The following is a 15,456-nucleotide window of genomic DNA, read 5'->3' as shown; positions in this document are numbered from 1 at the left end:
CATGGCACTCAATGTGTCACATGATGTAACTGATTAGCCTTGTTCTGATATACATTAATGATGTATGCCAGAGATCTCCTCCATAGAAAGCATATACCAGCACAGAACTCATTATATCGAAGCTCATGACATTTCCCTGATAAAATGGCAGTGACCTGAGATAGAAACATCCTGATCCCTGAACTTAATATAGATTTTTTTTCAAGGTTGCATCTCTCTTCATTCCATCTGATTTCACAGTATAGGTCAAGTCTCTTTAAACATCAACATTATTGAAAAAGTTATCCATGTTAGAATCAATGATTTAGATGGTCTAATCCCCATTTGCTAAAGTGATATTCGGTGCACGGTCTGACCTTCCAACAGAGAAACAAGCAGTATTATCTCATGTACATCAATTTTTAGGGTTATGAAAGTTTTGCCATTTTGCCTTCTAGCGACTGTCATATAATCTAAACGTGGATGTTCTGTTGTGGCATAAAAGCCAAAACAATGAACAAAGACACTTAAAGAATATTTTTGCTTTAAACCTCCAAAGTGAAGGCACTGAAATATTCGACATGGGGTTTTAATTAAGAGTTACCCCTTAACTATTCCTTAAAGTGTAACTGTAAAGTTACTGACAAAAAATAGTGATAGCACAGCTGGAGAGAGCCTTTGATAACAATTCCAACGATATCAGTATCATGTTGCTGGCTTCCTAAGATGATATATATCTGGTATATATAAAATTAGATTCAGATTCAGCTAATTCTGATGTGGGTGGGTATTTCCGGGTTGTGATATCAGCTCATCCCACTAAAGCCAGATGAGGAGAGCATGTTTGTAATTGGTCAGTCTGAGAATCATCACATGCTTATGACACCACTACAGGCCCTTTGCATCAAACTAAGTACTTTCAAATGGTGCAGGACAGCTTGTTTGCAATTGGCCGACCTGAAGCATGTGATGAGTCACATGCTTGTGACATCACTACAGGCCCTCTCAACAAGCCTCCAGTCATCTCTAGCTGTAATATATGGTTTCCCATGCAACCAAAAAGCATGGCAAATGGAGATTAGCCTGGGGGCAAGGTCAAACCTTTTCTAGCAGCTAAACACCTGCAGATAGCTAATTAGAGTAAATTAGAGAATTGCTTATTTTTGCCTAGTGCAGATTTGGGCAAAAGTTTTTATACTTTACAGTTGTATGTCAGTTGTCAGTCTAATAAACTTGAATATGCAGCAGACGATTGTTGCAAAGTGCCACTACATTATTAGTTAAAACTGACATTTTATGAGAGTATATATTTTGGGCTTTTTTCTACAATTTTTTTTTTGCATTTCAAGGCCGTTGACACTACATTTTGGACAAAGATGCTCCACATTAGAGCTGTTTATTTTATACTGGATTGCCAGGGATAATAATAATAATAAAAATCCTGTTGATAGCCCATTAATATTTCTTGGAAAAACCCTTACAGGATCAAGAAAGCACACAAACCCTTTTTGGAATACTAGGCATCCAGAATCATGATGAATATATAAGCATTTCTATGTATTTTCTTATCATTAGGATATTGAATAATGACAATTTTGATCAGAATGTTCCCTATCATTCATAAAAAAGTCAAAACAAAGTCCCCTTATCTTTCATTTTATCTACAGCACACTTTTGTAGGCCAGAGATTTGTGTATTTGTCCACACTATCCGTTTCTCTCCGGATTTCTCCACTAAGCCAGAGGACAACTGAAAGGTTCGATTCATTCTGGCAAGCCTAAAACCAGTTGATGTCTGGGTTTTTGCAGAAGAAAGATCATAAAATGTTTTTGAAATGTTTTGGATCTGGCTATATTCTCTCAAAGACCCTGACATGGATGTATTCTGTGCACCTTAGGCTACATTCAGATGATGTATGCCTGCCGTGCTGTAGGCATATACAGCACACACCGCTGTATCACGTAGAAAGATAGGACATGTCCTATCTTTCTATGGGCTACGGCGCAGTACGTACAGGGTCGTGAGCCATAGAAGTGTATGGGGTAAATATATCGGCTGTATATACATCAGCTGTATATACCTTCCCCATTCATATGTGTGAATGCAGCCTAATTTCATCGGTTGGGCTCAAGTTTAGATACAACTGCTAACAAGACATAATTGATAGATGCAGAGCCACCCTTACTCACCCAACCTTACTCACTACTCTTAACATTAATGAGGTTATATAGCGTGTAATATCTACAGTGTCTAAACAATACAATATCTAAACTTAGATGCAATACAAGACAAGGCTCATGCCTTGATAGATTGGAGATAGGTGTGATTTATTTTTGTTGTATTCTTGCCTCCTTGACCCCCATCATGTGTAACTACTTTCAGCTATTCCTCTGAAGTCAGAACTGGCCTATGAAATATTGGAGAAAGGCAGAGTACGCTTCTGGTTGGAAGCCCAGAACTTGTCTTCAGAGTCGAGCTTTAGGTTTGTTGTGAACGATTTGGAGATAAAAGACAGTGAGGTTAGTACATTTCTTCCTCCCTTCAGATATTGTTCTTATGTGCCTCAATGTAATCCTATAAAAGAGGATATGTTACTGTACACTTACCCTGCTACTTCTTAATATCATAGCTTATTGCAATGGAATGGAATATGGGTCCCTCAAGAAGAATTACACCAATTGCTGTTCGCTGTAATAAGATGATTCAAAACACAGCTGCATAGCGCTAGCAGCAAATTAATCCACCTTTCCGAAACCCAATGTCTGTTTTTTTCATAATATAAACCGTTAATGTACAGCAGTATCAACAAAAGATTATTGTAATATTTCCCATTGCCGAAAGGAATTGTGTGGGCTTTTGTATATTGATCTGTATAATAATCCAAAGCTAATATTGATCTGTTACATAATCTCTCAATATATTTGTGTTTTCCCCTTAAGGAGTAGATACAATTATTGTTTTCTCACTTACTGAAGCAATGTTTCTGTAACATAACAGCATGAGTTTCTTGTGCAGTGGATTGGTTAAAAGTCTTATTGTGTTCCACGTTAGATAAAATGCTTCCTGGTTCTGGTGGATTTATTGTCAGTAAGATCAACAGAATTAATAGTATAAACAGCTTAAGAAGCGTCCACAGCCTAATACTAATAAGAGAGTCAGGGAAACATGTAGTGCCATTGTTATTAGGCTATTATTGTCTTGGGCAGTGTTAGGGAAAAGAATCAATGCTTAGAAAGAAATATCCATATTAGGGATTTTTGTCTGAAGTAAGGTTTGACTTTAAAATGGACTTTGTAAAACTTGATAAAAGTAGTTAATTCTTATGAAATACTCTGAAAATGAGAATATAAAAACTAATAATAAATTAATACAGTGACAGAACTCATTGCAACAGATTTATTTTTCACTGATGTAGTTGAAACTGAACCTTGGCATGAAATGTCCAAGAATCAAGTGCATTTTGTCTGTTTTGGGTCAATGGGGGCACGTTTATCTTGTGCTAAATGTCCCCCTATATGTCAGTAGGTTCCAGCCCCTTAATGAATCCAGCGGATGGATGAGCTGAGCTGAGAGTTCCTACCTGGTGTAGAATTGTGCCATAGCTTGTTTACAGGTGCTGGGCACGAACAACCTGAGCTGGCCCACTTGGTCTGCGTGGAGGTGGTATTAGAGGAGAAATAGGTGCAATTCCTGGCTGTGCACCAGGAATTGCAACTATTTCAGGGCTTGATTTAAGATGTACAAGCCCTGATATATGTGGACTCTTAAGTTTTAAACCTTTTTTCCCCAAAAGCCAGTGGAGTCTACATCTGAAATCTCTGTTGTAGAGATTTAATTTTACCAAAACCTCTTAGTAAATTGGGTATGCAGTATGCAGACGGTAAAAATTAAAGGAAATTAAACATCTAAGGATACTCACATGCGCTCCTCTACATTCTGATCGCTGTCCTCCGCCTAGCTTGACCCATCCTGGGAGAGGGAAGTGGCGAGGGCTTACTTAATTAGGAGCCCGGAACACCAGACAGCATAGGCCAGCCTTGATGACTTCTCCCATTAAGTATTTTACCCATTGGTATATTAAACCCATTGCGGATACCCAAGTGTAAGGAAATATTGCTATGGTCCCACTTACATCAATAGCACCAGTGCAAAGTGTAATAGATATAAAATAAATTATGTCACTAATTACTAATATACCTCTTTCTGTTCACCTGTATCTAGTGGCTCATGGTTTGTACAATTTGCTAACTGGTTGATTTACATGACTACATGGATTGGAATGTTCCTTGGACCCTATTCAGACACTAAAAAAAGAAAATATTAAAATATTATATATTATATTAATCTAATAATATATAATACTTCCTCTATTGGTTTCACCTTTTGCAGAGTCACCGCATTAAGTTTGACAGAGCTGCTGGTATTATTGAGATGGTCATGGACAAATTTACAGTAGAGAATGAGGGAACCTACACAGTACAGATCCAAGATGGAAAGGCCAAGAACCAATCTTCATTAGTTCTCATTGGAGATGGTAAGTGACTTGAATTTAGATTTTTAAGCCAAGACATGAATCACATATCCTATTTTCTGATTTGCTATTACTTTATGGAATTCACATGTTTCCTGTAGAAAAGTAGTATTTAGGGCACAGTAAGTAATTCTTATCTTTCTATACTGAATTCTGTATTATGAGTATTATTGAATTCCATTCTAAAGCAAATTCAGATTTGCTTCTCCTGTCTTTAACCTACAGTATAACTATTGGTTATCCAATTTTATATTTTTTCGAGCTCCATGATTATCATGGTCACTACTTGTTCCTCTAACAGTGGTAACTTGTATATTTATATTTGCAGCATTTAAGGCACTTTTGGCTGAAGCTGAATTTCAAAGAAAGGAATATATCAGGAAACAAGGTAATACAGCACAAAATACCTAATATGTAAAAGAAAACCACTGCTAAATAAAGGCTGCTAATTTATTAGTGAGATAATGCATGATCAGTACACTCCTGTCCAGTTCAATATACTCTTCTGAATTTGGCCTGGACCTAAAGCAATACTGGGCTGAATCTTGAGTTGCTAATAATTGAATCACACTTTAAATTATTTTAAAGCTACACTCACTCACTTTCTCTTTACAATAGTACATTATACATATGTGTTTCTTTAAAAAGTGGCTAAAATGGGCTTGCCCATGTAGATTTTTTATAAAATATCCACATGTTATTCATAAATAGATAATAGCTGTGGAAGCAGTACCTCCAAAACTGCTGACCCCCTTCCCTCAGCTGGAAAGCTCTATAAAAGCGCAGAAGATATATTTACCGTATATTCTGGCGTATAAGATGACTTTTAAAGACAGAAAAATCTTCTGTCTTCTCTGGGGTCGTCTTATACGGCGGTAATCCCGACCGCCCACCGTATTCACGGCGGCGGGCGGGTAGCCGGTAGTCGGTAACACCGATCGCGCTAGCACCGATCGCGGGTGGTTTCACAGCGTGGGCTGCCGGCAAAGCTGCCGGCAGCCGCAAAAAGATAGCGTCGCATGGGTCATCTTCCGAAGACCCGAGGCTATTTCGTTTTAACCCCTTCATTACAATGTGCTGATAGCACATTGTAATGAATGAGGAAAATCCCCATATACTGCCATTCTGTAGTATGGCAGTATATGGTAGGATCGATCAGACAACCTAGGGTTAAAGTACCCTAGGGAGTCTGAAAAATAGTATAAATAAAAATAAAAAAAAGTTAAAAAAAAAATAATAATAAAAAAACCTAAAATTTCAAATCACCCCCCTTTCCCTATAACTGACATAAATATAAATAAACAGTAAAAATCATAAACACATCAGGTATTGACACGTCCGAAAATGCCCGATCTATCAAAATATGATAACGGTTTTTCAATGCGTTTAACCCCGTAATGGAAAATAGTGCCCAAAGTCGAAAATGGCACTTTTTTTGCCATTTTGAAAAATATAAAAAGATCTATAAAAAGTGATCAAAAGGTCGTACAGTCCTACAAATGATATCATTGAAAATATTATCAAATTTCTCAAAAAATGACACCACCCACAGCTCCGTACACCAAAGTATAAAAAAGTTATTAGCGCCAGAAGTTGGCAAAATCAAAAAAATTATTTTTGTACAGGAGGTTTTCATTTTTGTAAATATATGAAAACATTATAAAACCTATACAAATTTGGTATCCCCTTAATCGTACCGACCCAAAGAATAAAGTAGACATGTCATTTGGGGCGCTCAGTGAAAGACGTAATATCTAAGCCCACAAGAAAATGGCGCAAATGCGTTTTTTTCACCATTTTCATTGCATTTGGAATTTATTTCCCGCTTCTGAGTACATGGCAAGGAATATTTAATAAAATAAAAATTTAAGGTACAGTATGGTAACATTTACAGTAAAATGGTATGATGATGATGATGGTAATGTTGTTGTTGTATGCCTTATGTTTATGAGCGACAGTTTTCCTGCTATATACCTGCATGTCATAAGAATTTAAATTAAAAAAAGGCCCATGTTAAATTCAAATCAGTTTTTTTTAAAATTTTTACCGGTGTTTTGTATGTGTTGGAAAAGGGGTAGTCTTATACGGCGAATATATCTTAAACTCTATATTTTAAACAGGAAAGTAGGGGGGTCGTCTTATACACCAGGTCGTCTTATACCCGGAATATACGGTATTTCCTCACTAATGTGTCTGGCACAATCTCCATTTAACTTGCTTATGGCAAGAAGATCAGCAGATCACTGTTCCAGAGTTAGGCGCATGTCCCAGAAGTTGGACCAGCATCTATTAACTATTTATGGCTTATCCTATGGATATGACATAAATAGTGGAAATTGGAAAACCCCTTTAATAAATTTGATTACTTTCACAAATTCCATTATTTCATTGTTTTTATGCTAAAACCTGATAAATCTAAGAACTGGATTACTCTGCCTAATTATATTTACAGTATAACATCCATTTGCATTTACAATCCATTTACAAATACCATTGTAAATCTTTGTTAAATATTTATGAATTCTGAGCAGGAAACGAGCTTCCATGGGTTAAATGGCAAGCTATATTATACCTGTTTTTTTTTTTTTAAAGCAGTCTCATTAGCATGGTAAAACTGGCAGTAAATTGCAAAAATTATCCTATAAATTTCTTATTCAATAATTGCAGAAATTCATCACTTAAAATGGAATTTGAACACACACCATTACACTTAACGTAAAGTGGAAAAGTAGTGTCTATTCATTCCTATATGCAAATAACTCTGATGAAAGTGTTTCCTACAGTCTCATCATATTGAGCCTCTTAAAATTATTTTCATGCAGCTTTATAGGACATAATCATTCATACATTTCACATATTTAATATAACATAGTTGATCATTTTAATGTGATGCTGTTACTGTGCAGTATGTTACCTTGTATGTGGTTGTAAAACATTATCCATGCAATCTCTCAGATTAACAGCACTGTCTAGAATTACAAATAAGGTTTCGTCTTTCCACAAAAAAATGTTATATCAGTCCAGCAGTCTGTGTCTTGTATTCCTGTTCAGCTCCATTTTCCAAAATGGGGATTATCTGAAATGCTAGACATATTCTTTGACCTGAAAAGCAAGGTCAGACAAACCTGGTCAAATCCAAGATTAGTGATCAGCAGAACCGTGAAAATTCAGGCTCAGCCAAACCCGCATTAGGAAAGTCTGGCGGAACCCACACTGCTAACACCTGCGATCCTTGCTTGCATCAGGGAATGTCGTCCACCCTACAATGGAGCATCCATGTGACTTTGTGTGCTGGCACACACAAACTCCATTGATTTAAATGCTGCCACCAGCTTTTCCCACAGAAACTACAGAGTTAACACCTACAATCTATACCATCACTGATCATGGGCATTACTGGTGGGGAGAAGGGTTGAAATTTAGGGTCAGGTCCATGGGACCTGAACTGGCAAAGTTTGGTACAAACCCAAACTTTGCAGTTCGTATCCCCTCAACACTATCCAAGATGATGACAAGGTACAGAATCTAAAGGCAAGAAATTAGTGAAAATTCTAGCAGGGTCAGAAAACACAGGAAGAAACACAAAAAACAATAGGAGATCATAAAGTGAAAGGAGACTAGTAAAACCAGCAACCTGTAATGAAAACTTGGCAAATATATAAAGAAGCTCCTGGATGTAGCCCCTAGCAGATAACAGGTTTGGCCGTCCATCACTTATGTCACAGCTGATTCTAAAAAATAGATGCAAATGACACAAACCAGTTTTTCTGAGGGATCTGACTACTGTGCTGTTTATAGTTACTTCACAGTGCTTGAGGCTTCAACCATTGGCTGCAGTCAGTTTGTTACACAACTTATTGAGATTTTTATTTTATTGATCTTTCCTAAACAGGTTACATGTGGCAAAAGAAAAGTGACTGATCACAGGGGGGGGGGGGTCTAATCACTAAGTTCCCCCTGCCAATCATGAAAAAAGGGGCATGCCTTCTGCTAATCTTATAAACTTTGTGGGGCCATAGAATATAGCTGGATGCTGTACAGATACATAAGCTAAAAGAAGTGAGATGCAAGGAAATGGTCCCTGTGTGCTTGTAATTGGAGGACTGGTGCTAGTGGGAACCCTAGACATCAGAACCTATCCTCTGGCCTGTGTATAGGACATACGTGTGGAATAGGGTTAAAGTGTTGTAACATGGCCTAGACCTGTGTGAGCAGCACATGATCAAACCCAGTTTTCAGCTTATAAAAAATTCCTTTGTTTATTGAAAATTTTAAAATTAATAACCAATACAAAAAGTAAAATACATTGTTATACTTATGTTTAAGGCAACCACTTACAACATCTATGTGAAGTAAAATGTTTATTTTCACATGTTTACAAGAGCATGAGTCCTCCAGGCTTAATTTATTCCTGGGACATTTAACCTAGTCAATGTCTGGGGTCCAGTACATGCAATTTTGAGTCACACAAGACACAACCTTTCATAATAACATGCCCATCACTGTATCCACAATATTAAACAGATAAACTATACAATAACTACATGCATTTACATAAAAGAGGATTTCAATTTAAAATGCTGAAATGAAATTGACTGTGATTTACTTGAATATGATTATATCTGTTTCATAAGATGTTAATGTCCTAATGGAATGGTTATTTATTTCAATTGCAATTATTTTGCTTCTATTATTAGGTTATATTTTACCTTACACAACTCAATATTCTACAGTCTCAGTAGTAGCTAATGTATCTCTATTTACCTGGTAATAAATTATCCTTTGAGAATAATCCCCTAGCCCTAAACCCATACCGTAGAACACAATCGATGCAATGTATTATTTGGATATTGTGTCTTAAATAGATACATCTCTGTAATCTACAGGTCCTCATTTCTTGGAATATTTGTATTGGGAAGTTACAGAGGAATGTGAAGTATTGCTTGTTTGCAAGGTGAGTATTCCTTAAATCATTGCCGGCCAGTGGGATTACATTACATTTATAAGTTAGTCTTTAAAATCAAGAATATTTAGAAAATCTACTTCTGAAAAGAATACAAGAAATACAGTGAATTATGTTATCTCTTATTTCATTTTAATAGCCAAAAGTGTCATTGAAGTATGGAGCCAACCATATTAGAGATGTGTCCTCCCTTAGCTCTCCGTTTAACAGAATATGATTAACTGACCTTCTTCCCACAAAACTAAACATGCCAAAAAATGATGCATAAATATCTTACTCTGTTGTGCCTTTGTTACTTTATGTACCTAGCATGTTGTCATCTGCAGGGAATCTGCCTATTAGTAACAGACAGACCCCTCCATTGTCCGAGTTCAGGGAAGTGGCTATGGTATAACTTTGACTAAAAAGATACAATTTATTTTAATCAACATACAGTTTCCATATTCAATCTTTTATTTTACTATTGATTTGTTTTGACTATTTCAGCACTAAACTTTCATTGAAAAATTATCACTATGGATAGTCAAACTCCACTTTGTCCTGCCCTTTTTTTTAAAACTTAAGAAATCGGGTTCAATTTATTAAAAATGGTGTTTTTAACCCCATCCTTAAAATTCCCCTCAGAGTCTACTAAGAGGCTCACTAAGTCGGACCTGTTTAGACCAGGTCTCACCTGGCTAAGTTTTCTGCTATGGTTTTGTAGTGGAGACTATAGTAAAAGTAATGGGCCACACCCCTGCCCACTACCTGCCCACCGGTTGGAAATTGTCGTCACCTTCTTCACCAGAAGACTGGTGGAGAAGGCAAAGTAGGTTTCCCCTGTTATCTTAAGGATGAATCAATGATCCTTTTTTGATCAATGTTTAATATCAATAAATATGATTAAACAAAATTGAAATATAAAAGATTTCATATGAATGCTTTTGATTTAACAGGTAGCAAACACAAAGAAGGAAACAGTATTTAAGTGGTATAAAGAGGAAGTACCAGTTGATGCCTTGGATGTTCCAGATCTACAGCAAGGAGTATGCATATTCCGCATCCCTAAGGTACAATCTCACATTATGTGTCCCAAAATAGTTAACAAAATAAATCATAGCCCATCTAACATTTACCCTGTGGAATAATAGAAGTAAGATTTTGTTTTTTGTGTTTCTAATTTACAGTGCCACTCTATTTTAAAAAACAAAGGGGTCTTAAAGGGGTTGTAAGGTTTAAACATAAGGTTGCATCTTTGTAGTGAATAAAATGAAACAATCTTATCTAGCTCCTCTGCTTCAGTGCCAGTAGCCCAGTGTGGGCTACTACGCAGCTGAGGTCCTATGACGTTCAGGCCAAGTCACTGCTCCAGCCAATCACTATCCTCAAAGGTGAGCACTACACCCATAGCCCATCACCGACCTCAGCAGAAATGTTCCAGTTGTGTAGCTGTCACCATAAAGGCCAATCATTGCTTGCAGTGGTGATCTATCCCGGAAAATATTGGGAGAGTCACATAAGCAAAGAGATTTGCACTGTTTCTGTGTATTGTAAATGATTCTGCCAGATAATTAACTATTAGACCAATTTTCTTAATTCCTTAAGAGTCCACATAGACATTTGATCCAAATGGATGTAAGATATGATACCATATAAGAAAGTTTATCCTTTTTTATTTTAATAGAAATATTAATTTTAATATAAAATACCCTCATTTACAGCTGACTAAAAAAGATCAAGGTGAATATAAGGCTACTCTGAAAGACGACAGAGGCCAAGATGTGTCTATTCTTGAACTTTCTGGAAAAAGTAAGCACAAATTTTTTTCTTTCTTGCATGAGATACTACAACAAACTTAAAAACAGAAAATAGCCCAGTGATGTTAAATAATCCTGACGGTAAAGGACAGAGATGTACTACTTAATTCTACCATGTATAATGCTCACCTTGCTCTGCAGACTGTACATTGATTATGGCCGGGTGCCCAAACACATAGGAACACATCTTTCTTCAAGGACAGTGTTTACCTATTTATTATACACACGGACACAGAGATAAAAATACATGATCCATATTTGTAAATGTAGGAAATGTATTAGGAATTTTGTAACATAGTCCTACTTAGTGGTTGTCCATCTATTTGTTGGAGCAATATAAAGGTCAACATAAGGATTAAGCTTGGGCTGCTAATGCCTAATGATGCATGCAGAACCTCTGCTCTCTTCTCATCCACAGCCCAATTCATCATTGTTGAGCCATGCAATATGAGGCTCAGTGCAGTATTATCCTACCACAGTGCAGAATAATGCGTCCATTGTGGACACAGAGGATAAGAGATAGATACAGTATATGTCTGCTGAAGTTCTGATCACTGGAAATCCTGATACATTCCTAAAGTGCCAAAAATGCTCCAAAAGTGGTGCTCATGCTCGGCGATTACCCCATTCACTTATATGGAACTGGGGGAGATAGATGACCTAGCACTTTTACATCTATTTTTTATTTATTAAATGAATAGAGCAGGTAATAATAGTAAACTTTGCCTAACAGGTTCTCTGTGTCTGTTTCCACTCTTCCTGTTGCAGTGAGCAGTGTTAAAGGGGTTGTCCACTTTCAGCAAATAATTGATAATGTTTGTGTAATGAAAACTTATACAATTTTTAATATACTTTCTGTATCAATGCCTCCAGATTTTCTAGATCTCCTGCTAAAGAAAGTTTCTGTGTTTCCTTCCAATGGACATGTGATGGACACATAGGTGCATGAGCCTGTATTCAGAGCCATGAAATACTAATGGCTCGTGCACCTACATGTCCATGGACAGAATTCTATCCATTGGACAGCAAGCAGAGATATAGAAAACCGCGAGGAATTGATACAGAAAGTATTTGGAAAATTGTATAACTTTTCCTCACACAAACCATATGAACTATTTGCTAAAAGTGGACAACCCCTTTAAGTCATTGGAAACATAAGGTTCCATTATCTCTGAGCTTTCAGTGGTATATGAGGACCAAAACTATCCCTGTACACCACTGATTGCTTAAAGGAAACCTACCACTTGAAGTGGTAGGTGTAAGAAGGCAATACCGAGCACCAGTTCAGGATGAGCTGGTGCCAGAGCTTATTTTTGTTAGTGTTTTAAACCGCTGTATAGCGGTTAAAAACACTTTTTAAACTTTATGGCCGAAGTTGCTTAGGCGCACCATGCACGGGACCGTGCGTGCAGCTCTCCTTCACTTCTTATGTAGCCGCGTGCACGGTCGTGCGCATGGTGCACCAAAGCAACTTCGGCTATAAAGTTTAAAAAGTGTTTAAACCGCGATACAGTGGTTTAAAACACTAACAAAAATAAGCTCAGGCACCAGCTCATCCTGAGCTGGTGCTCGGTATTGCCTTCTTACACCTACCACGTCAAGTGGTAGGTTTCCTTTAAATAAACCAACTGCTTAAAAATGCCCTTTCTCAGCGATTTTGGACCCTAAAACAACTGCAGGTCCATATGGACCAGTGCTTTAGGACCCCAAATCAGCCTCAATTAGGTCTCTACGTGGTCCCCGTGTAAAAAAAAAATTTATACTTACCTATATGCGAGTTCGATGAGGCCCTTCAGACTCACGCGCGCCTTGTCTGACGCGCGCCTTTTCTCGCAATGCTCTCTAAAGCTGGGATTTGTACCTGGCTTTATTGCGCAGTAAAGCCAGGGTGTACTACTCCAGCTTCACTTACAGCAGAGCACCGGTGCATGGAGCTCAGGAGGGAAGGTAATTATAAAAGTTTTTTAATTGCGCCCAAGGAACCTTATAGAGCGTGATTCTGGGCACTAAACCACAGGTCCATAAGGATCCTGTGAGGATTTAGTGCCCCAAATCGCCCTGACAGGTTCTCTTTAAATAATAAAGAAAGGCAGGGGAAAAAGACAGACACAGGAACATATTTCTTTAATAAGGTAGATTACTATTATCAATACAATAGATTGCTATTATCCTTTCTACTTTTGAGTTATAAAATCTTACTGAAAGTTTAGTTATGCTTTAAAAAAGTTATTATAAAAGTGGCAGTCAGATTTCATCTGGGTGTGTTTTTTTGACACATGTTAAATCTGTTCTTTTCAGCCATAAAAGTTTGTGCTGATCTACCTACCGATACTCTTGATAATGAACTAAGTATATGAAGACAAGGTTGTGCACCTAATTATAATTTTGTAGAACAAAGGCAAAAATAAAAAACAAAGGGCAGACGTGGACAGAGCACATAAAGGTGTTTATAACACTTACATATTGATTAGGCTACATATATATTTTTGAGTTGTCAGTATCTTGTTTTCCTTATTATTCCCTAAAAACTTCATGGCTCATCTCAGGAAGCTTTATTTATATGACTTTGCATCATGTCACTTCCCATAAAAATATTCATTTATGTATTTCTATCTTGGTGTTCAATTTGCGGCTTAACTGTTTCTGTAGCTCTGTAATAACCATCCAGTCCATGAAGAATTATCTCTTTTGTTGACATTTACCTGACTAAACATTTTTCTGGAAACAGCAATTAGAGTTTTGCTGTATAAACAAAGTCCAATAAGAAATCTTGCACTTTTTTGTTAAGAATGCAATGAAGAAGATTAATGCATGGCTTTTTTGCATGTCACACTCATCACATGCTTGACTAGAACAGAAATGTTCCTAGCGTGGATAGTAAGCATTTCTTACTTATGGTTATGGTTATTTCCATTTGTAGCTGATTTTATATCGCATTGCAAAATAGAATGCATTCAATTTGTTCTCACTTGTATGTGATTTAATGTTTTCTTTCATCACTAGTTTATGAAGATATTGTCCTAGGAATGAGCAAAGTCAGTGGTAAGATTTTATCATTTTGTTCTGCATTTTAATGGTTGAATATAAGTATGAGAATACTTTTCTGTGTTTTAAGCAATAAACACAATATAACAGTTGATTTGACAATACTGTATAAGAATATATGATGACAACATTACACTTAAGCTCCTTATCACTGACACTTGTTTTCAGCTTAATGACCAGCCTCTATTTTTAGAAATGACATGTGTCATGATAAGTGGTTACAACTTTGGAATGCTGATTTAGAAACTTGTTTAGAGATTTGATTTGATAAATGAAAGCATGGGAAATGTGTGCAGTAGTCATATTAGAAATGTATCAAGACAGATTTTGGGGAGAATCCTCTTTCAGGTCCCATGGTGGATACGCCATTGCCCTCATCAAGGTATTTACAGATAGAAACCTAGAGCAAATTAGAAATAATAGGATTATATAAGAAAAGTAATGTGTGTTGGTGAAAGATAAAAGCATCTGTAATATCATAAAAGAAAAGGCAGATTTTCAGGGAGATGCATCCTTGAAAAGAGGAGACTAGTAAAAACTAAAAAGTAGTAACGTATATACTCGAGTATAAGCAGAGTTTTTCATCACAAAAAAACTCAGCTTATACTCGAGTCAATGGATAAAAACCCTCTGTACTCACCTTTCCGACGCCCCCCCCCCCCGCCCCTCCTCTTCTGTCTTCAGCTCCGGCTCCATCTTTGGCTTCCCATACCGGAGTGCCGCATACACCATCGGCACACACTATGATGTCAGAAAGCGTCCAACGTCATTGTGTGTGCAACAGGACCGCGTGGGTAGATGAAGATGGAGCTGAAGACAGAAGAGGACCTACGGGAGGCGTCGGAAAGGTGAGTACAGAGTTCTTTGGTTTCTTTTTAGGCTGGGCAGGGGGCTTTTACCTATATACGGAGTGGGGGGAGGAGGCACTGGCTATATAAGGGGGGCAGGCACTGGATACATATGGAGTTGCAGGTACTGGCTATATACTGGGGCAAGGCACTGGTTATATACAAGGGGGCAGCCACTGGCTATATACTGGGGACAGGAGGCTGCTGGCAGGCACTGGCTATATAAAAGGAGGCTACTGGCTTTATACTATTGGGTAGGGCCGTCTATATACTGGGGGCTGCTGGCTATATACT

General features: G+C 37.3%; 1 protein-coding gene across 4 annotated transcripts in view; it reads left to right on the top strand.

The window, feature by feature from the left end:
• MYOM2 (myomesin 2) overlaps window positions 1-15,456 on the top strand; it is a 197,995-nt gene that overhangs the window by 84,690 nt on the left and 97,849 nt on the right. For all 4 annotated transcript variants that reach the window (XM_072142322.1, XM_072142323.1, XM_072142321.1 and 1 more), the window contains 7 exons: window positions 2,362-2,498; window positions 4,369-4,513; window positions 4,839-4,898; window positions 9,397-9,464; window positions 10,409-10,522; window positions 11,174-11,261; window positions 14,273-14,311. In XM_072142322.1, coding sequence (XP_071998423.1) covers window positions 2,362-2,498; window positions 4,369-4,513; window positions 4,839-4,898; window positions 9,397-9,464; window positions 10,409-10,522; window positions 11,174-11,261; window positions 14,273-14,311 — 651 coding nt within the window. The remainder of the gene's footprint in view (window positions 1-2,361; window positions 2,499-4,368; window positions 4,514-4,838; window positions 4,899-9,396; window positions 9,465-10,408; window positions 10,523-11,173; window positions 11,262-14,272; window positions 14,312-15,456) is intronic.

The sequence above is a fragment of the Engystomops pustulosus genome, chromosome 3 (genome assembly GCF_040894005.1).
Source record: "Engystomops pustulosus chromosome 3, aEngPut4.maternal, whole genome shotgun sequence".
Taxonomy (NCBI): domain Eukaryota; kingdom Metazoa; phylum Chordata; class Amphibia; order Anura; family Leptodactylidae; genus Engystomops; species Engystomops pustulosus.
This window is presented reverse-complemented; position numbering and strand designations above follow the sequence as displayed.